The sequence below is a fragment of the Ochotona princeps genome, chromosome 17, assembly GCF_030435755.1.
Source record: "Ochotona princeps isolate mOchPri1 chromosome 17, mOchPri1.hap1, whole genome shotgun sequence".
Taxonomy (NCBI): Eukaryota; Metazoa; Chordata; class Mammalia; order Lagomorpha; family Ochotonidae; genus Ochotona; species Ochotona princeps.
Genome location: NC_080848.1, coordinates 2,356,891 through 2,379,749, shown reverse-complemented (window position 1 = coordinate 2,379,749; position 22,859 = coordinate 2,356,891). Strand labels below are relative to the sequence as shown.

General features: G+C 52.6%; 1 protein-coding gene across 1 annotated transcript in view; it reads left to right on the top strand.

Moving 5' to 3' along the window:
• Window positions 1-22,859, top strand: part of TNRC6C (trinucleotide repeat containing adaptor 6C) — a 97,200-nt gene that overhangs the window by 18,280 nt on the left and 56,061 nt on the right. Inside the window, exons 2-3 of the mRNA XM_058676424.1 lie at window positions 21,286-21,385; window positions 22,017-22,038. Of these exons, the coding sequence (XP_058532407.1) occupies window positions 21,323-21,385; window positions 22,017-22,038 (85 nt within the window). The 5' untranslated portion in view covers window positions 21,286-21,322. The remainder of the gene's footprint in view (window positions 1-21,285; window positions 21,386-22,016; window positions 22,039-22,859) is intronic.

Sequence of the window (22,859 nt, the reverse complement as noted above, 5' to 3'; positions counted from 1 at the left end):
ATTTAAACTTAATGTCACTTAAGCCTTTCCTTTCTTGGAGCAAAATTTGTTGATTTGAAAAATCCAGGTAAGCATTGGAGTTCTGAGGACTAGGGACGTCACAGGCGCATTTGCACGGCACAAGTGGGAGACAGCATGACTCTGTCTTGTTTTTATTAAAAATAAATAAATGAAAAGGACAGTATTTGTTTGAAAGGCAGAGTAACAGAAAGGAGGGAGAAAAAGAGACTGACAAACCTGTCTTAAGGTCTCCAGCTGCTGGTTCACCCCAGATGACCACAGTGGCCAGGGCTGGACCAAGAAACCAGCGCCGAGAACTCGGTCTCGACCTGGCCCCTGGGTGGCGGGTGCCTGGTCGGGAGCTGGATGCACAGGTGTGCAGGTGGTTCTCACCCCGCTGCTGGATGCTGGATGCTGGATGCTGGATGCTGGATGCTGGATGCTGGATGCTGGATGATGCTGGATGCTGGATGCTGGATGCGATGCTGGATGCGATGCTGGATGCTGGATGCTGGATGATGCTGGATGCTGGATGCTGGATGCTGGATGCTGGATGCTGGATGATGCTGGATGCTGGATGCTGGATGCGATGCTGGATGCGATGCTGGATGCTGGATGCTGGATGATGCTGGATGCTGGATGCTGGATGCGATGCTGGAGGAGCAGGTGGGCCTTAACCCACTGCGTAACCATTCCGCCCTGACTGTCACCTTTAAACCTAGATGTTTTTTTCTTAAAGATCTATTTATTTTATTGGAAAGGCAGATATACAGAGAGGAGGAGAGGCAGGGGAAGAATCCTTCATCTGATGATTCGCTCCCTAAGTGAGCGCCATGGCCAGTGCTGCACTGATTCAAAAAATGGAGCCGGAAACTTCCTCCAGGTCCCCAGTGTGAGTGCAGGGTCCCAAGGCTTTGGGCCGTCCTCCACTGCTTTCCCAGGCCACAAGCAGGGAGCTGGATGGGAAGCAGGCTGCCGGGATTAGAACCGGCGCCCCGAGATTGAACCGGAGTTCAACGCAAGGACTTTAGCCACTAGGCCGCCGTGCCAGGCCCGACAATTAAATAAGAGCTGCCACTGTTCACTTGTAGCAGTTGATATTCTCCCCAAAGCAGTGATGAGGATACCTTTGAAGACAGGCCTGTAGGATGAGGAAATGTATTACTGAGAAATGCACCTCCCTTATCCTTCCTTTTCTCATCACATCAACAAGCGACAGTGTGTGAGGCTCACTGGGGCCTGTGTGGGCTTAGGTGGCTTAGAATGCTGCCTGCTGGCCAGATGACCCGGCCTGCTTTCCCTTCTCTGAGAGTTGGCTCAGTTGGCAGAAGTAAATAGTAATGTTGGCCTCGCAGGCTTGCTGTGAGGATGAAACCAGAAAGGGGGTACACTGCTCATATCGCTGTCCCCCCTCATTCAGCAGATGTGCAGCTGATTGCTTGGTGATTAATTGCATTATCATTTGTTCATTATGGTAATTTCTTTTTTAAGGATTTATTTTTATTACAAAGTCAGATATACAGAGAGGAGGAGAAACAGAGAGGAAGATCTTCCGTCCAATGATTCACTCCTCAAGTGAGCGCAATGGCTGGTGCTGTGCCAATCCGAAGCCAGGAACCTGGAACCTCCTCCAGGTCTCCCACATGGGTGCAGGGTCCCAAGGCCTTGGGCCATCCTTGACTGCTTTCCCAGGCCACAAGCAGGGAGCCGAATGGGAAGTGGAGCTGCCGGGATTAGAACCAGCGCCCATATGGGATACCGGTGCATTCAAGGCAAGGACTTTAACCGCTAGGCCATGCCGCAGGGCCCCATTATGGTAATTTCTAAGTAGTGATTCAAGTCTAGAGAGGGTTTTAAGCTATTGTAGAGTAGTTGTAGTAATTGCTTTGATATGATTTGTCATGTGGGGTCACAGGACTGCTTTACCCTGAAAACAGCCATCAATGCTGCTATACTAAATTTTGATAGCAGTTGAGTTTGTGTTCTAGTTACGAGTCCTGGATGTGTGCTGACGTGGTCCGGCCCAGCAGCGCAGGAAGCACGCCGTGCATGCTGTGACCCTGTCCTGCGGGATTCCGTGCGCTCAGCATCGCTGCGGGCACTTTGGACTCCTTGGGGCTGTGTATTCAGAAAGACCAGGTGCCTGAGAAATGGAGCTGTTTAATCACTTTCTGTGTAAAGTTTTTTCTCCCTTTCATTTTATATCTATATTAAAGAGAGAAAAAATAGCAGTTTCCATGTTTCTACTTGGCATACAAATTGTAGGAGTGTTCCAGAGCAGGTGTTTCCGACAGGACCCGACGTGCTTAGGTTGTTGTGTGCTTTCCTGGCATGGAGCACAGATTCCCGGAGGACAGTCGTGGGATGCATCTTTGCCTCTTTCCTAATTGACTTCAACGTGGAGAATACAGCGGAGTGCTTGGCTGACCGGCTTCCACTGAGAGCAGCTCTCCAGAGCTTGATGAGGTTGGGGTCTTGCAGAAATGCCAGTGGGGCACCCCGGCCCCCGCAGCCCGCTGGCAGCTTTCCTGCAACTCTGAAGGAGGTGGGAGAGGCTTTCACTCACTCCTCTCCCCACCCCTCCGCAGCCAGAAAAACCAGGAACTTGGAACTCCAAGTGGGCCTCCCGAGGGGGTGGCAGGGGCCCACGCACTTGGGCCAGCGTCTGCTTTTCCAGGCACATCAGCAGGATCGGAAATGGAGCAGCTGGGACTCAAGCTGGCGCCCATGCGGAGTGCTGCTGTCCCAAGTGGCTTACCCATCAGGCTGGCCTAGGATCCTCTAAGAGTCAGAAAACCCAGCAGAACAAGAAAGACATTTTAGTTAGAAAAATGTATCTCCAAAAAGCTGCTCCTTTTCAAACTTCTGTTCTTTTTTTATATTATATGAGGCAGTGTGTGAAGGTAGCGTAAACCAAAACCTTCAAAAACGGCAGCCAAGCAGCTTACTTTAGGCCTTTACCACATCAGTTAATGTGAGAGTGTTAGATCATTTGTCAGAGAATGATTTATTGGTACTAATATTTATAAAGTTTGAGAATTTGAGGCACGTAAAATAGCATATTAGAATCATAGTCTGGGGCCCGGCGCCGTGGCCTAGCGGATAAAGTCCTTGCCTTGAATGCGCCGGGATCCCATATGGGCGCTGGTTCTAATCCCGGCAGCTCCACTTCCCATCCAGCTCCCTGCTTGTGGCCTGGGAAAGCATTGGAGGATGGCCCAAGGCCTTGGGACCCTGCACCCATGTGGGAGACCCAGAAAACCTCCTGGCTTCAGATTGGCGCAGCACCGGCCGCTGGCAGTCATTGGGGAGTGAATCATCAGACGGAAGATATTTCTCTCTGTCTCTCGTCCTCTCTGTATATATCTGACTTTGCAATAAAAATAAATAAAATCTTTTTTTAAGAAGTGATAGTTTGTTAAGACCAGCTGAGTGAGGGTTGTGCTTGAAGCTCTGTTAACTGCCAACACTGTACTAGATCAAGAACAGTAACGTGTAGGGTTACTCCATGGCTGCCGAAAGGCACTCTCTGTTTCCTGTCACCCCAGCCCTATTGCAGAGAAGTGACTGTGCAGGTGAGGAGACATCAGACGTTGCCAGGGCCTGAGAGAGGCAGCAGGAGTGCCACAGGAGCCCGCGGGGGCACTGCCTGCTCCTGCACTGTGGCCACGGGGCTGGACGAAGAGCTGTGCTGAAGGAGCTGTGTCAAACTGAGGCTGTGGTCACAAAAACTGGAGCTCAGGGCTAATCCCAGGAACATCCCCTGGGAGCTCCCTCCCTCCTCCCCTCCCTCTTCTTCCCCCTCCCTCTTCTTACCCCCTTCCCTTCCCCCTCCCTCCCTTTCCCTCTTTCCCGCTCCCGCCCCTCCCTCTTCTCCTTCCCTCCTCCCTCCCTCTCCCTCCCCCTCCCTCCCTCTCCCTCCTCCTCCCTCCCCCTCCCTCCCTCCCTCCCTCTTCTCCTTCCCTCCTCCCTCCCCCTCCCTCCCCCTCCCTCCCCCTCCCTCCCCCTCCCTCCCCCTCCCTCCCCCTCCCTCCCCCTCTTCTCCTTCCCTCCTCCCTCCCCCTCCCTCCCCCTCCCTCCCCCTCCCTCCCTCTCCCTCCCCCTCCCTCCCCCTCCCTCTCCCTCCCTCCCTCCCTCTTCTCCTTCCCTCCTCCCTCCCCCTCCCTCCCCTTCCCTCTCCCTCCCTCCCTCCCTCTTCTCCTTCCCTCCTCCCCTCCCCCTCCCTCCCCCTCCCCCTCCCTCCCTCTCCCTCCCTCCCTCTCCCTCCCTCCCTCCCTCTTCTCCTTCCCTCCTCCCCTCCCCCTCCCTCTCCCTCCCTCCCTCCCTCTTCTCCTTCCCTCCCTCTTCTCCTTCCCTCCTCCCTCCCTCTACCTCCCTCCCTCTCCCTCCCCCTCCCTCCCCCTCCCTCCCCCTCCCTCTCCCTCCCTCCCTCCCTCCCTCTTCTCCTTCCCTCCTCCCTCCCCCTGCCTCCCCCTCCCTCTCCCTCCCTCCCTCCCTCTTCTCCTTCCCTCCTCCCCTCCCCCTCCCTCCCCCTCCCCCTCCCTCCCTCTCCCTCCCTCCCTCCCTCTTCTCCTTCCCTCCTCCCCTCCCCCTCCCTCTCCCTCCCTCTCCCTCTCTTCCCTCTCTTCCCTCTCTCCATCTCCCTCTCCTTTCCTTTCCCTCTCACTCTTTCCTTCTGCTGCTTTCTCTGGCCACAAGCAGGGAGCTGGATGGGAAGTGGAGCAGCTGGGACATGAACCAGTGTCCATATGGGATCCCAGCACTTGCAAGGTGAGGATTTAGCCATTGAGCCCTCGCGCCAGGCCCCTGATCACCACATTTTCTGAAAGCAGAACATTTCAGACACTGAGCTCCTGGTGAAATGTGGTGGTCTCCAGACGCCGCTGCTGCTGTGCGGCTGGGGAGCGAGGCAGGCCGTCCATTGTCCACCTGAATAGAGGGCCAGGAAGGAGTCATCTGAATGAAGGAAATAAAAGCTTTAAGATCTAGAGAATCAGAGTAATATCTGATCAAAACTGTGCAAAATTTTATTGGAATTTAAGTCTTCTGACTGAAAAAAAAAACAAACTGAAGATGGGGGAAATGTTTATAGCAACATGATGAATCATCTCCTTGGTGTCTGTGAACTCCTGTGAGCTGGTAAAGAAAGCCCCCCTGGGAGCCAGAGGATGGGTCCGAAGCCGGCCGTGGGCGGCTCTCAGAGCAGTGCACACAGGGACGTCTGGTCTCTAATAATCGGAGAGCCATAAGTCAGCACCTTTGGAATATTTGCTCCCCAGCTAGCAGAGGTGAACACCTGGGCAGGTGCTTTGCCGGAAGCATCTGCACTCAGCTCATGCGCGGGCAGGAAGCCAGGGGCGCTCTGAGGAAGGGCAGAGCTGTCTGGGGACAAGGCTGAGCCCAGGGCTGGCGAGCTGCAGGGCCTTGGGGTGTGGTGGTGTTCAATGGGACTACAGCTGGGAAGCAGGCAGCTCAAGGGGATCATGATCCATCTACACAGTGGAAATCCCATGTTGTCCTGAAAAAAATTTTTTTTTAAGCTTGTGAAATCTGAGAATACTTTGTTAAAACTGGGGGTGGGCAGGGCCCAGTGCCATGGCCTAGCAGCTAACATCCTTGCCTTGATCGCACCGGGATCCCAAATGAGCACCAGTTCGAATCTCAGCAGCTCCACTTCCCATCCAGCTCCCTGCTCGTGGCCAGAGAAAGCAGTCGGCCCAAAGCCTTGGGACCCTGCACCCACGTGGGAGACCTGGAGGAAGGTCCTGGCTCCTGGCTTCAGATCAGCGCAGCTCCAGCCGCTGGCAGTCACTTGGGGAGTGAATCATCGGATGGAAGATCTTCCTCTCTGTCTCTCCTCCTCTCTGAATATCTGACTTTGCAATAAAAATAAATAAATCTTTTTTAAAAATGGGGGTGGGCAGGAGAAAACTGAACTTCATAAGAATAATTATTTCAACCAGTTTCCAAAACAATCTTTGAAACTGCCCTAAGCTAAGTATTTGAAAGGCTAGATGAAGCTGGTGGTGGACTGGGCAGCAGCCCTGTGCGTGGACACTTGTCCCCTGGTTGAGTCTTTTTTTTTAAAAGAAGATCTATTTATTTTTATTGCAAAGTCAGATACCTCTGCCTCCCTCAGCCTGTGCAGCGCCACACGCATCTGGCTGAGCTCCCTCCGTGAGAACCTGAGTGTCCTTCGAAGGGCTGTTGCTCGTTCAGTGGTGGACAGCATTCATTGGGGCTGAGTGTTTAAGTTCTATTTTGTGGCACTTGGCCCTGAAAATAAATGACAGTTTGTGAGTTTTCAAGAAAGTTTCTGGTTCCTTGGCCTCAGAGATGCTCAGGTGCATAGGTCTGAATACAAGTGGCACCTGCTCAGGCAGCTGGGTTGGCTCTGGCTTCTCAGAGCAGCCCTGAGCTCTGTGTGCAGGGTGCACGCCAAGGAGTGGGTGCGTGCGGCTAGAGTGTGCCCACTGCCCGCTGGCTTGAATCCTGCCGTTTCGTGCAGTTACTTGTTGCCTTGAAGTATCCCTGCAGTGAGCCTGTGGTGGGTAGAGGTGTGTCCAGACCTGTGGAGGCGGAGCTGGGCATCCCACCGCACCCCCGAGTCTGCGTCCTGTGTGACCTGGGAGCTTCCTCAGGTAGTCCCAGAGCTTACTCCACAGGAATGCAGTGTTGGGACTGTTGCAAGCACAGGAGCAGCTCCCAAGCTGAGGCATCAGTGGACTGCTCTGGAGCTTCTGTCCTGGTGGGGATCTCTTCCTGATCTCTGTGTGAGTCCATGCCAGTTTCATTTTCCGCGTGGCTCTTCACAAACTGAAATTGCATGTACTTGGGTTTCCTTACTTCTCCCCTGGACTGTGAACTCTTCATGACCTTGGCACTGGATGTCTGTATACCTAACGCCAAGTCTGGCCTACTGTGGACAGTTATTAATAAGTCATTGATGAGTGAAAAATGAACGGGCGCTCCCAGGATGGAGCCCTCCTCCCGAGCCCGGGGTTCAGAGCCTCCGTCTCCGCCACCCTCTCTTCTCTTCCTGCCCTTCCTGGTCTCTGACCCAGCCCTCTGCATTGCTGTCTGATGGTCTCTGGTTTCAAGCCTTCCCCTGAACTCCCAGATGGGGCACCTTCAGCCAGCTGCTGGCCGTTTCTGGTCTCAGGCTGCTCACACTCAGTGCGTCTGGCTCCAGTGTCTGTCCCGCGGTCCCAGGACTTGCCTGTAAGGCCTCCCTCTTCCTCAGCCTGCACCCCACTTGTCACCAGGTCCTACTGCATGCTGCAACCCTGCTTTCCATCCCCAAGTCATCATCACTCCCCAACCCAGCCTGTCTGTTGGAGAGACGTAGAGCCTCCTGGTTGGCTCCACCCTCATCCTCTTCTCCCCCACTCCCCACATGGTCTCCACAGTGAGTTTTTAGAAACACAAATATGGCTTTTAGTTTTTTTTACCCAAAGTTCTGTAGCTGCTTCTTGCTTCCTTCACGGTAAGGATGTGCCCAGGTCTGTCGTCCCGACTTGATGTAGCCCTGTCGCCAGCTTGTCACCTGCTGGTCCCGCCTTTCCTCTGTGGGGTGTCTGTGCCGGGCCCTGGTTGCCTCAGCCGGTCCTTCAGAGCTCGGCTTGCTTCCTCAGAGCCTTCACCTGTAATTAATGGGTTGTGTGGGGAGTGCTCTGTCTTTCCTATAAAATTATTATTCTTTTAATTTGTGAAGGGTTAGTCATGGCTTCAGTATATATGAAGACATTTATGGGAAAATGAAATTGAAGATGAGCATTTTTGTGCAGAGAAAGCTTTGAAATCCAAGCATAGTTTCTTTGGTAACATGCATTTTCCACAAATTTTTGAATACCATTCAGATTGCATGGATTTCAAAAAATTTTGCACCAAAATAGCATATCTTGTAATTCCATTTCCTGTGAACTTGAAACACTCATATGTTTGTATTATCGTCATAAAATGGCCTAAGAGGGCCTGGCATGGTAGCCTAGCAGCTAAAGTCTCTGCCTTGCACGTGCCGGGATCCAACGTGGGCATCAGTTCAAATCCCGGCATCCTTGCTTCCCATCCAGCTCCCTGCTTGTGGCCTGAGGATGGCCCAAAGCTTTGGGACCCTGCACCTGCATGGGAGACCCAGAAGAGGCTCCTGGCTTTGGATTAGCACAGCTGTGCCATTATGGCCACTTGGGGAGTATATTAACAGATGGAACATCTTCCTCTTTGTCTCTCCTCCTCTCTCTATATCTGACTTTCAATAAAAATAAAATAAATCGGGCACAGCGGCGTGGCCTAGCGGCTAAAGTCCTCGCCTTGAAAGCCCCGGGATCCCATATGGGCGCCGGTTCTAATCCCAGCAGCTCCACTTCCCATCCAGCTCCCTGCTTGTGGCCTGGGAAAGCAGTTGAGGATGGCCCAATGCATTGGGACACTGCACCTGCGTGGGTACCCGGAAGAGGTTCCAGGTTCCCGGCTTCGGATCGGCGTGCATCGGCCCATTGCGGCTCACTTGGGGAGTGAATCATTGGACGGAAGATCTTCCTCTCTGTCTCTCCTCCTCTGTGTATATCTGGCTGTAATAAAATGAATGAATCTTTAAAAAAAATAAATCTTTTTTTTTTAAAAAAATGGCCTAATAGCATCTATCAAAGTTCAGTTGGGGGTGGGGGCATGGGCAGGCACTGTGGTACTGTGAGCTGAGCTACCACTGGCATGCCCCATCCTGTATGAGATGGCCTGGTTCAAGGCCTAGCTGCTCCGCTTCCGGCCCAGCTTCCTGCTCATGCGCCTAGGGAAGCAGCAGGTGGTGGCCCAGTACCTGGGTTTCTGTTACCTACACAGGAGACCTGTCCCCGGCCCAGCCTCCACTGTGTGCCTCTGGGGAGGGAAGCAGCAGGTGGTGGCCCAGTGCCTGGGTTCCAGTGCCTGGGTTTCTGTCACCTACACGGCAGACCTGTCCCCGGCCCAGCCTCCGCTGGTGTCGGCACCTGGGGAGGGAAGCAGTAGGTGGTGGCCCAGTGCCTGGGTTTCTGTCACCTACACGGCAGACCTGTCCCTGGCCCAGCCTCCGCTGTGTGCCTCTGGGGAGGGAAGCAGCAGGTGGAGTCTGCACCCTGCTCTCTCTCCCCTCCCTCCCTGTGCCTTCAGCCCCTGCGTGCTGCCCTCTGCCGTCGGCATCCTGCCATCTCAGACTTGTTGCTTAAGGAACTGTCTGTGTTTTGTTTATCCTAACAAGGACTTTCCCATTTTTAATGTCTCCAAAATTGATATTCATTGTGCAGTCAGTGGAACTTATGTATCAGAGTTGAATTGGCAGTATTTCTTTTCCCAGTGCTGCACAAGGTACCAGTGTGTTTTGTATCTGAAGTCCAGCAGGAGGGTTCACTGTGCTGGGCCTTCCTCGTGCGGGAGCACTGAGGGGATCACCCTGGCTAAGAGATGACCAGGCCCTCTGGTCTGTCATGCTCAGATGTGAGGGTGTGTGCGCGCCTGTTTGTTTTAGAAAAGTCACACCGTATTTTCATCTCTGCGTGGAAGTTGTCGGGGTGGGCATGGGACCACAGACTGCTCCTCACCCTCTCCTCCTGCTGGGAGTTCTCCGTGAGTGGCCTGGGAATTTTTCAGCCTTCCTGTGTCTAACTGCGGGTACAATCTGATTAATTGGATGTGAACAGAGGTAATATTTAAAACTTCAGGTCATGAACCAAAAAGGAAATGAAGACAATTTTTCAGCCTGGTGATTAAGCCCATGGTTCAGACATGTTCATTCTGCAGCTGCGTGTCTGCGTTCAGGCGCTCCTTCCTGCAGGTGCCTGGAAGGCAGGCAGTGGACACTGGCCAAGCTGGTGGGTGCCTGCTGCTCGTTGGCAGGCCTGGAGTTCTGGACTCCCAACTGCAGCCTTCAGCCTCCAGCCCCCAGCCGGCCACTGCAGGCAGCTGGGGAGTGACCCAGGCAGTGGGAACACTCTCCTAAAGCTAGTTCTTCCTGCTCCTCTGTCACTCCCTTTCAAATAAGTACAATTCTCAAAATATAACTTTAAAAGTTTTTTTAAAAACCAATTTTTGTTTCCTTTCCTCTTTTCATTCCTCAATGAGTAAAAAGAACTTGGGTCCTTAAGTGAACTCTGGGGACAAGGGCACCGCCCGAGCTGTGGAGAGCGTACTGAGGACGCTGTGCCCTGGGTGTCCTCCTTTCTCTAACCAGCACATTGTCTAAACTGTGTTGATTAGGCTCTGCAGTTCCAAAACTAAGATCATCTACTGCTTTCCCAGGCCACGGCAGGGAGCTAACTAGATGGGAAGTAGGGCAGCCAGGACACGAACTAGTGCCCATATGGGATCCTGGCACATGCAAGGCAAGGATGTAGCTGCTGAGCCGTCACATCAGGCCTCAGCAAGGGTATTTTGAAGAGACCTGGGTCTTCGCTTTCAGAGACTGCCATTACTTGCTGTCTAGTAACTTGTTCGTTTTCCCAAAACCTGTAACCTCAAGCTGGCTGCTGGCCTGACATTTTTTCTGTTGAAATTTCTTTTTTCTTTGGTTTAAACAAAATCATCAAAACCCTTCATGCTTAAGATGGAGTTTCCTTGGCTCTCCAGAGTTCTGTCAGGAGGCTGCAAGGACGGGTCCAGTGAAGCCTGTCGTCGCCCTTGTGGGCCTGAGCGCAGCCATCCAGGGCACACTCCTGGCACAGGGGCACACCCCAACCCTGACTTTGGAAAAGTAGGTCAGATTGTAGCTTGGCTCTCGGTATACAGTAATCCAGTCCTGTACTGGTTCTGTTAAGTCCTTGGAAGAGGTACTCCAGACTTAGTGTTTTTATAAGGAGTCGGGGGTAGGAGATGTGGCCCTGCGGTTAAGTTCTTGTTTAGGTTGCCCACATCCAGTGAGAATACCTGGATCAAATACTGGCTTCTCTGCCTGCTGCCCAGCTTCCTGCACACCCGGGGACGCCTTGCCACTCGTGTGAGAGACACAGAGTTAATGGCTGCTCGGTTCAGCTGGCCCAGCCCTGGCTCTAACGGCCATGTGGGGAGTGAGCCCGAGCACAGAAGATCATTCTCTCTCTACCTTTAAAACAAAATGAAAAAATTGAAACTTTTGAGAAGAAGCCCGGTTAACTGTGAGAGTCACAGGATTGCTCTTCGCGATTGGTGCCTGGACATGGTGTCAGGCACACAGTCCATGTGGCCTACACACTGGACAGCAGGGACGTTCCTGAAGGACGGAAATCCCCAGGCAGGGACTTTAGGGGTGCAGCTGGCAGCTGGGAGAGCGGAGTGCTGAGAGCCGCGAGGTCACACCAGGCACTGCAGCGTGCACCCAGACTGCGGGAGCTCCTCTGGAATCTCTCTCCAGCCTTCTTTTTGCCATCTAAATTTGGCATGGGCTTGAAAATAAAATAGAAAATTAAGTTTTGTTCTGTAATTTATATTTTCTTCCTCATTTCCGAAGTACTTTCATATTTTAGATTTTAGATTTTATAGGACAGGTCAACAGACCTCAATTTCTGCATTTTCCCTGTAAAAAGTATAATTGGTAAAATTTTTTGATTATCTATTATCTTCTACTATAGAAACTTTTCAGATAAATACTTGACTGCTTTATCAGCTTTATTGCTCCAATACATATGTTTTTAAAAAGATTTGTTTAAAAGATAGAGCAATAGGAGTGAGTGACTCATGTGCTGGGTCTCCCCCCAGATACAACAGCCAGGCCTCGGAAGCCCGAGGCGGGAGCCAGGAGCTCCAGCCGGCTCTCCCTGTGGATGGAAAGGCCCAGCTCCTCAGGGAACCATGGTGTGCTGCCACCTCCCCTGTGCGTTAGCACAAGGAAGCCGGTTTGCAGGTGGAGGTGGGACTTGAACCTAGGCACTGTGGTGTGGGTTGCAGGCCTCCCACTGTGCAACAGCACAGCCTCCTGTTGCCCCCGCACAGCCCTGGACTCAAGGAGCGAGTGGGTGGTGGTGTCATCTCTTTGTGTTTGCCTTCCCCTTGTGCAGATTGTCACCAAGCTGTTTCGGCCCGGCTCTTGTACGCTCACCTGTTCTCCCAAGTCAGAATGCAGCTTTGAGCACAGCTTGGGCTGTGGCTGCTGGCGCCGAGTCCATGCACTTGCAGCACCTTTAGCGCCCAGAATTGCTGCATCTTTGGCAGGAAGTTCCCAGGGAGCGTCTGCAGTGTAGTCCTCCCCTGAGAGCGGCCCTGGCCCCACTCCCTCATCTTGGCGGCGAGGTGACTGTGGCACTGGCACCCTGTCCTTTCAAGATCATGAAGGAACACAGTTTTCAGGTTGCACTGATCTTCTGTAAGTTGTGGGCTGTGGCGCTCTTGTGAGGGCAGGTGGCTTGCAGAGGCTCCGTCGTGTTTGGTATCTGGGGGCTGTCAGAGTCGGCTGGTGATTTTGTACCTCGCGGTGTTTATTCATTGAAGGGTGTGGAACCATTTGGGTATTTATATCATCATTCAGGGGCCATACGAAATGATCAGCTTAAAAATTGGGCTGCTATAGACTTACTGGATGTTGAATCCAGCCGATAGTTGCCTAGGCAGGCTCAGACCAAATGTGCCACTGATTCATTAGTGTCATATAACCCTCAGGCAGACAGCTCCCCTCCTGGTGGCTCAACTATGAATTTTAAAAAGTTTTCACTGTTTTTAAGGATTTATTTATTTTTATTGCAAAGTCAGATATACAGAGAGGAGGAGAGACAGAGAGGAAGATCTTCCGTCCGATGATTCACTCCCCAACAGCTGGTGCTGCGCCAATCAGAAGCCAGGATCCAGGAACTTCCTCCAGGTCTCCCACGCGGATGCAGGGTCCCAAGGCTTTGGGCCATCCTCCACTGCTTCCCCAGGCCACAAGCAGAGAGCTGGATGGGAAGTGGAGCTGCTGGGATTAGAACCGATGCCCATATGGGATCCTGGTGCATTCAAGGCAAGGATTTTAGCTGCTAGGCCACTGCACTGGGACCAAAAGTTTTCATTTGGTGGCAAGTTTGGAATAGGCTCTATTTTGCGTGTCCTTACCCGGGAGAGAGACCATGCAGTAATGTGGACTGTGAGAGCTTGGGTAGGCATGTGGCACTGCCAGCAGGATGCCACTTGAAATGCCTGCATTCCCCGGCAGGCAGCAGATGATGGGTCCTGCACACAGCTGCAGCTGGCCAGCCCTGGCTAGCAGTGGGTCTCAGCCCCGCGAACAAAATGGTAAGTGCATAAACAAGTTGTAAAGATTGTTGACTGCCACAAGGACTCAGAGTAATAAGGGGCTGGCTAGAGAGAGGTAAAGAGAACTTCAGAGATGATAGCAGAGCGACTATAAGGAGCACTGCTGTCCAGGGTGCAGAGGCCACACGGGAGGAGCCACCAAGGTCAAGGCCCTGGCCTCGCTGCAGGGCCCACAGCTGGGGCTGGGGATGTAGAGAGGTTGCTGTGATGCTGTGTAGAGAGAACTTGGTGGAAACCTCTTCCCTGTGGTAAAGGCCGTTACTTCCAGGGCCACCTGCTCAGGCCCGCCTGGGGCATCCAGAGCTAGGAAGCAAGACACTTGGACAAGCTGGACAAGCTGTGGGCTGTCAAGGAAACTTGTTAGAGGCCACAGATGGGTTTTCACAGAGTGGGGCGCCAAGAGGCTGTAAGTGCCAGCACGGCTCCCTGCCTGCAGAGGCGTGAGGAGTTGGAAGGAGACACTCCGGACACCCAGCACGCTGGCCTCTGGTCGTGCTGAAGGACATTTTGAGGTGGTTCAGCACCCCTCAGTGTGTGTGCTAGAGCGGGTCAGCAAGGACAACTGTGCGAGACGCTAGCTGGAATCGCTGGGTCCTTGGAAGCGTGTTGACTGTGCTGATGCATTGACCGGGAGAAGGCGTGTGCAGCAGGAAGCCCATAGCCACAGCAGAGCGCTCGTTCAGGTCCTCCCACCACTTCCTGACTGCACACATCAGGAACGTGCCCCTGCCGTCCACAGGGGAGGCTCAGAGGCAGTGGTTGGCTCTTGACTTTGGCTGGTCCAGCCCAAACTGTGTGTGTGTGTCTGCCCTTCAAATTAAAATGAACACAAGTAATTTTAGATGAAAGAGTTATACTCGGAGTGGAGCATAGCAGGCTAATCGTTTGTCTGCAGCACTGCCATCCAATGTGGACGTTGGTCCCTGTCCCAGCTCCTCTACTTCTGATCCAGCTCCCTGCTAATGGTCTAGGAAAACAGCAGAGGATGACCCAAGGCTTGGGGACCCTAAATTTAGCATGGGAGACCTGGAGGAAGCTCCTGGCTCCTGGCTTTAGAGCGGGTCTGCTCCAGCCATTGTGGACATTTGGGGAGTGAACCAGTGGATGGAAGAGCTCTCTTTGTCTCTTTCTCTTCCTCTAACTCTACCTTTCAAATAGAAATAAAATAAATGTTTAAAAATTAAAAACTATACTTGTACTAAGCATATTACTGTAATTACACTAAGGTAACTTTGTAGTAATAAAAATACTTAATTAAACCCGATTAGTTTTAAGACAGATGATCTTTACTGAGTATGCCTCAGTTAAGGATGTTGATAAAGCTATGTTTATCAGAATTCTTTGGATACAGGCAGCGGGCGCAGCTGTGTAATTTGGGTGGCAGGAGTGGCAAGTGAGACAATGACAACATTGGAGGAGATGTTGGGGAGCCAGGACAGGCCCGCAGGGGCTGAGGCAGCAAATGCCCTGGGATGGCTTTGCAGGTCCACAGCCAGTGCCAGGCGCCTGTTGCAGCTGGGTGCCACTTGAGTGCAGAGCTTTGCTTTCAGGGAGCGTCTTGCTGGCTGGGTATGGGCTCACGCTCAGTCCTGCCTAGGGTGGGGCAGGCTGTGCAGGGGTCCCACTGCGGGCTGACTTGTTTCTGAGTTTGTGGGCGCCAGCTCCAGGAGGCGGAGGCCTCGTCTGCACTCTTAGCCTCCATCTAGGTGTTGGCTGCATGTTCAGGCTCTCTGTGACCACCTGGGTGATAGCTTTGGCGATATCCAGCCCTCTTGGTCTGTTGGATTCATGGCCAGTGTCAACTCTGAGTCCAGGCCCTGTCTGTGGTGGCCCTTCGTTAGCCACAGACTGCATCCCCAGTGCCACTGCCCCAGAAAGCTCCTGGGCTGGGAGGGAGAAGGGAAGGGGCTGCTGACAGGCTGGTGGTCGGGAAGGCCGAGTGCTACAGACTGAGCAGCTTGTCCTGCACAGAGGCCAAGTGCAAGATAACGCAGTGCCGAGAACCGGTGTTGGGACCTGCAGTGGGCCTACCTGTGCCAGTGGCTGGACGATGAGCTGGGCCTGGGGTGCGTGCGGTTGGTAAAACATTGGTATGCCACATGGATGCCACTTCAAATCTTGGCTACTCCATTTTGATCCAGCTCCCTGCTATTGTGCCTGGGAAAGCAGCAGAAGTCGGCCCATGTGCTTGGTATCCTGTACACATGTGGGAGACCCAGATAAAGCTCCTGGCCCCCAGCTTTGGGGTGGCCCAGCCCAGGCCATCTGAAGAGCAGGCCACCGGGTGAAAGATACCTGTTTCTCCCTGTAATTCTGACGTTCAAATAAATAAAATAAATCTTAGGGAAAAGAAGTCTGGCAAACTCAGACTGAGACCATTCCTGACCAAAGGATTGTCGCTTGTTCTGATTTGGTTTTTTATTGTTTTTTTTGTTTGTTTGTTTGTTTTTTATATAATCTATTTTATTGTATTGTTGTTGACAATCTTTACATAGTTAATTACAGTTAAAGAAAGAAAAAGAAAAAAAAAGGTTCAGGGGGATAGGGAAGTGGGTAATACTATTATGTCCATATTGTTTCCATCTTGTATCTGAGGTAAAGGGGGATATTGAGGGAGAAGCCCCACCCGGTTTCCCGCCCACCCCAAGTCCCGGATGTGGGGCATGCTCTGAGATATGTGCTCGAGTGGTGTTAATAGTTCTCCAGTTATGAATCGCTGCCAGTTTCGCTCGATGAGGTCGTCCACTGATTGATATGGTCCATCATAAAGTCTCCGTTTGCCCCATTTTTCGCTGCCAACATATAGCTGAGATGAATGATTGATCTGCTCTGTCTTCTGTCTTTTCTTGGTTAGAGTTCTGAGTCCAGCAGTTCGATTGGGGAGATCTCCAAAGAAACTTTGAGGTATTCCCAGACTAGTTTCTTGCATGTTCTAGCAAGCACAGGGCCCGGCACAGTCCATCACCCTGATCAGCTGGTGGTTGCAATTGCTGGGTTGGTTCTGTTTTCAGTCCCGAGTTGCACTGGAACCAATGGGTGTTGCAGTCCAGTCTGGTTCTGCCCAGCACGTACTCGGCCCTCACACTAACCAGTGGGAGCTGCAGCCTAGTTGGGGCAACCCACGATAACCCATACCAGGCCCGCCCCCTACCCTGGTTTGCCAGTATGTGTAGCAGAAGACCAGTCTGTCCCCCATCCCATTTGGCTCTGGCACTTGTCAATGGGTATTAAAGCTTAGTTCTATCTAACCAACTCAACCATCCAGCCCTCACGGGTGTTGTTGAGTGCCTCTCTATCTAGCCATCCCAGCCCCCGTCCTAGTTTTCATGCCCTCCCACGGGACTAGTGACCCAAGAAGGGGGAACCCACTTTTTCCCTCCCAGGTCTCTCTGTCCCGGTTTATGCACTCTTTAGGTGGTTCTGTGATTTGACTTGACAGAATTAGTCCCCAGTGCCAGCTTCTGCTGCTATGCCCAAACATCCCTCACCCACTCTAATTTATGCTTGCACCAGCAGGAATAATCAGCCCAGCCTGGCTTTTCCCTGATCTATTCCACATGCAGCACACAAGTGTTGTAGCCTTGCATAGTCTAGTCTGTCTCTATCCCAGCCCACGCTCTCCAGTGGGAGTAGCTGTCCGGCGAGGGAACCAGCCCCTTAATCCCCCCGCCAGTTCTGCCCCTCCCTTCCTTCATGGATCTCACATGTGCTGGTTGGGTGCTGCATTCATATCCAGTACAGGCAACCACGCCCTGGCATTCCATAATGTGTACTGGTTTTGTCGCGACCAAACCCGGCTCATCCCACACTCTGATCTGGTGATCGGATTTGCCAGTGGATGAGATGAACTGATTCAGCCTGGTCTGCCCCTGACCCATGCCGAATGTGTGCCAGTGGGAAACTTTCCATGGCCTATTCTGGGCTGTTTCCTATCATGCTTCTTGCGCTTACCTGCAGGGACTGTGTCCTGCCAGAGGAGTTGCCCAGGCTCCTCCATCAGAACCCCTCCCAATGGCAGGTTTTGCACATGCCAGGGGGTCCTTGAGCTAACCCAACTCAGTTCACCTCCTGTCCTAGCAGGAACAGTGGCTTTTCCTGGCTGGCTTTCACCCCATTCTGGTTCTTGTTGTTGGATGTTTCAGCCCGGCCATGGCTCGTCCATACCCACATACAGCTCACGCATGGCTCAGTAGGGGGTTGAGACCCAGCCTAGTCAGTCCCACATCTACCCTCTGGTTCTCCATAACACCAGATGGTGTTGGGGTCTGAACTGGCCTGGTGCATCCAATCCCAGCCCACACTAGTGCCTCGGGTGACTACATCTGTTTCCTAGATAGAACACAGCCCCAATTCTAGCACATACGCCCCTTGGTGGGAACCTCAACCTAGTTAGGGTGTCCCGTTACCTCCCCGATTGGGCTTGTTCCTAGCTGTAAATCATGCATCTGCCCGTGGTTGCTCTGAGGACCAGTAGGTGAAAGAGCCTAGCTCGGTATGACCTGTGTTCCATGCTGGTTTCTAGTTTTGCTTGTAGACAAAGGTTTGCTCAGTCCTGCCATTACATTACGTTCCATTACCAATTTACACATTTTGGAGCTACTATGCCCTGCTAGTCTGACCCCCAGATCTGGACGGCGTGTTCACCAGCGAGAGCTATGACTCGCCAGGGGAGCTTCCCAAGTACCTCCACTTGATCCACTCCCAAACCCAGTTTACATACATGCCATTGGTTTTTAGGCCAGTGGCCGGTGTACTCTGGCCTCCCATTTGGCCTTGTATGAGCTGGTGAATGTTGCAGCCCGGCCCATCCCACAGCCTATTCAGGATGCACATTTGGGTGCTGCTGCCTTGCCCAGTCCAGTCTATGGCGGATCCCTTTACCTGTGATTGATGGCAGGCTCCTTGGTCACACCTAGCTTAGTCCATAACCACCTAAAATTTAGGTTTACCAGTGGGGCCAAACTTTCTACAGGGTGTGGCCCACACATCCTGCACAGAGTCCACCCCAGGATAAGGTTCTAGAGTGCTAGTTAAAAATTATGGACCTGCCTAATGTGACCAGTCTCCTGAACCAACATCATGTCAGGCAAAAAAATATCCTGCTAGACAATCCGGGGCTTATCTTTTGCATTATAGGTGTTCAAAGCTCAGCATTATTGAGTGATTAGAAGTTCTCCAAAAGAAGAGTTACTGGCGTTGGGAATCTTTAGGATTGACTCAGAACCCAGAAACAGTGGGGTCACCCTAGAGCTATCTAAGCAGCAATTCGGACATCCATTACCCCAGAGCTCCCCGGCCAGGAGGCCAGCAGGCAAAGCCTGGCACCACATGGTGCACTGGCCGCCCTGGATGAGGCCGAGGACTCGTTCACTGCCTTGCGGCAGTGTCTTTGGCGTGAGCCCCCAGCATTGGGTCCGACCCGGCAGGGGCACCCCCACAGCCGCCACACTGTGAGGAGCGGCAGTTGCCCCCAAATCCCAAGGCCCGAACCCCTCCCAAACTCACCTAGCTGCCAGATATTAGCAGCTGGGTGGAGCTAGGAATTTTAAGCCAGTTCCCAAGTTCCCTCATGGCGCACTTACCCTGAGGAATGAGCTCTCTTGGGTCCTGGATGAGGCCGAGGACTCGTTCACTGCCTTGCGGCAGTGTCTTTGGCGTGAGCCCCCAGCATTGGGTCCGACCCGGCAGGGGCACCCCCCACAGCCGCCACACTGAGGAGCGGCAGTTGCCCCCGAATCCCAAGGCCCGAACCCTGTTTGTTTGTTTTTTAGCACAAACATGAAAATCAGACCCAGGTTCCCTTTTAATGCGCTGAGACCAACCCCTCTTGTGCTGTCTCCTCAGCCCACAGCAGCGTTTCACAGCCCTTGCAGAACGCAGTGCAGGCCGAGGTCAGCCCCCTGCAGCCAGTGGCGCCAGGCTCAGGGAGGAGCCCAGGCAGGCCCGCAGCTGCACTGCTGGCGAGGTGGTGTGAGGGTGAAATTGTGGTGTGTGTCTCAGAGCCGAGCCTGATGCAGGCACGCACAGCTCAGAGTGGAGCCCCAAATGGCGAAGGTCCGTGGGTCTCCCCAGGGCCCTCCTCCCTGTAGCCACCTGCCTGTGCACCCTGGCCCACTCCCACTGCTAAGTTTACTCTCACAGTCCGGCTGTGTTTATTTTTTAGTTTGTGTGTTTGTTTGTATGTTCTTTGTTTCGGGGGTGTTTATTGTGGCAAATCAGTGGGAAAGAGAGGCGATAGGGGATTTCGCCCATCCTGGCCAGCACCCAGGCCTAGGCCATGACCTGGGTTGGTTTTCTGTACTGTAGAACCAACTCAGTGGCTGAGAGCATTTCCAGTTACTGTCATGGTGCCTGGCTCAGGAAGCTGGATGCGGCTGAGTCCTCGCGAGGCCAGGGCTGAGTCTGCACAGGAGGCAGCCGTGGGGGATGCTAGCTGCAGGGAGTCGGCCTCATGGCAGCTGTATCTTCCCAGCAGTAACCACGAAGGAGATTCTAGAGCCAGTCTGCTAGAAAGAAGTCTTTAAAAAAGAAAAGAAAAGGATTTATTTGAAGAGTTAAATGAAGGGTCCAGACTCAGTGACTAAATCCTCACATTGAAAGTGCCAGGATCCTACATGCGAGCTGTTCAGGAAGCAGCTAACAGGAGTTGACCGAATGAGAGAACCCATGAACATGGGAAAAGGGTGGCCTAACTTTTGACTGTGGTCTTTTGTATGCGATTTTTCCCCCCATGAATGTATTTAATTTGACTAGATGTTAATTTCTTAAATTTATTTATGACAAACAACAAAAAATGTTGCTGAGGCTTTGTGCATGCTGTGAACTCCTCCTCCCTCCGCACCAGTCTGGCCCGGTCAGCACAAAGCCGGAGCTGTGATGAAGGGTGATCCCCAGAAGCAGGAGGCAGGCGAGCTCCGCTAGAAGGCCTAGGTGGAAGAGCACCCCAGGGTTCACCTTGGCACTCCCCATTGGCATCCCTCACACCACACAGCCAGCCAAGCCTGTGGACTTGCAGGGAAGTGGGGTATCTTAGCACATCAGGCCCAGAACAGAGAGGACCACAGGGGAGAGGGATGGGGCTGGGGCTCACAGGGGACCATGTCTGAGCTACAAGGTTGCTGAGAGACCCACTGTGCTGGGCCCATCACTAGATGGTCTCATACCCACCTGCTGACAGAAACAATAGGAGGACTGCCTCCTCCTGCAGTGTCCCTCCATGGAGAAAGTTCCATGCTGTGCCCACTTTTCAAACATACTAAAAGGTGCTGTTGCCATATTACAGAGCACATGCTGAAGGGTGAATTTGGAGCTGCCAGGAGTAACCAGGTAACTGACATCATCCCACACAAGCCACCAACTCCTTAGTGACTCTCGAGCCCTGGCATGCGGCGGCTGAGAGCTGCCTTGTGTCAGTTCCAGAGGCTCTCTGCAGCAGCCCACGCTCTGTAGGAATGTTTTCAGTGAGCGTGTGAGTGCAGTGTGCCTAAGCGTCTCCTCCATGGTTGGAACCTAGACCTCCGTGATAACCTTAGTGGGCACCTGGTACCCCCAGGACAGCAGTGGGCAGTGGAGTTGTGGCAGGCTGGTGTGCGACGGATGTGCCCTGAATGACTGAGGCAGCTGAGCCAGCAGAGCAGTAGGTGCCCAGGCTGCTGTCGTGTGGAGTCAGAATCCGTTTCCAGGACACCCTCGCAGTGTCCTCTGATTCCGTACACAAACTGCCTGCACACAGCCAGTGGTCTTTGTTGTTTGGTTTTAAATGGGCACCTAGGGCAGGCATCTGTCACCTTGGGCCTCTGAGATGCCGCTTGGGACACCTGTCAGAGTACTAGGCTTGAGTCCCAAGTCCACCCCCAGGACAGCTCAGCTTGGAGCCCTGGCTCCGCGTGGGAGAGCCGACTGGAGCTCAGGCTCTGGCCTAGCCCTGGCCACTGTGGGCCTGCAGCAGTGACCCAGCGGGTGGAAGAGCTCTCTTGTCTCTGTCTTCCTACCTTTCAAATAAAAATGAAAATTAGAAAATAGATTCCATGCTAATATCTTACTTTCTGGATTTACTAGGGAGAAGGAACAAGAAACACAAGAAGAGGAACATTTGATGGAAGAAAAGAAAAAGAAAAAGCAGGAAGAAAAGAAGAAGAAGGAAGGTGCTCAGAAAAAGGTTTGCTGCCCTGGGGTCCTCACTGCCCTGGGGTCCCCCCTGCCCTGGGGTCCTCACTGCCCTGGGGTTCCCCCTGCCCTGGGGTCCTCACTGCCCTGGGGTCCCCCCTGCCCTGGGGTCCCCCCTGCCCTGGGGTCCTCACTGCCCTGGGGTCCTCACTGCCCTGGGGTCCTCACTGCCCTGGGGTCCCCCCTGCCCTGGGGTCCCCACTCTCCTGGGGTCCCAAGGGGCCTCCCGTTCTGATAGCCAGGGGAGGGTATACATGGGGTTGCCCTCAGCTGAGGCCTGTGCATCTCCCCAGAAGGCTACAAATGATTTTTGCAGCTGTATCAATGCTTTTGTGCAGACTCAACCTTACAGGCAGGCTTGGATTTTATGGCATGTAAAATAGAAGAAACTATGTATGATTTAGAAATTTATGTATGATTTAGACTACACCACTGAAATGAACTTGCAGATAGAATTTTTTTGTCGTTAGATTGTCATTGCATGTAATCAGTAGCATATGAACAAATTAAGTGAGCAAAGAAATTCTTTTGAAAACTTGCAGTGTTAAAGTTTACTGTATGAACGTGTGCGGTTGCATGTGTTCTGCTGCCATTCCTAAGGAATGTGTGCTTTTTTTTTTCAGGCTGCTGATCCAAAAACCAAAGGTAAGTCTGTTAGGCTTGCAGGGTTGGGTACCTGTGATGGTGGCAGCAAATTAACTAATGAGGTGGCTGTATTTCTTAGTTGATAGTTAAAAACAAAGAACTTAATATTGTCTTTGTATCTATTTTCTGTTATTCATTGTGAAAACCTTCCTTTATCGCTGGTTTTACATTAGTGTCTCATTGGCATTGTTAATCTAAAAATCCCTGAAGAGTGCTGTATTAGCTTTCTTTTTTTTTTTTTTTAAAGATTTATTTTATTTTTATTACAAAGTCGGATATACCGAGAGGAGGAGAGATAGAGAGGAAGATCTTTCGTCCGATGATTCACTGAGGGCAATGGCCGGTGCTGTGCCAATCCGAAGCCACGAGCCAGGAACCTGGAACCTCTTCCGGGTCTCCCACACGGGTGCAGGGTCCCAATGCCTTGGGCCGTCCTCTCCTGCTTTCCCAGGCCATAAGCAGGGAGCTGGATGGGAAGTGGAGCTGCTGGGATTAGAACCGGCGCCCATATGGGATCCCGGGGCTTTCAAGGCGAGGACTAACCGCTAGGCCACGCCGCCGGGCCCGCCAAATAGTCTTAACAGAGGAGAGTTAGACTCTGTCTCCTTGCTTGGCTTATGACGTGTGCAAGGTTTTCCCTCTGTCCCCACTTATGACGTGTGCAAGGTTTTCCCTCTGTCCCCCATGTCCAGAGTTGGCTAACTGTCTTAGTGGGTACTGTCGTTGTTTGTCCTGCTGACTTTGGCATCCCTATCCTGTGCTGGTTCTGAATGGACCACAGGAAGCCACACTGCCAGCCCCTTCATCTCACTCTGACCCCC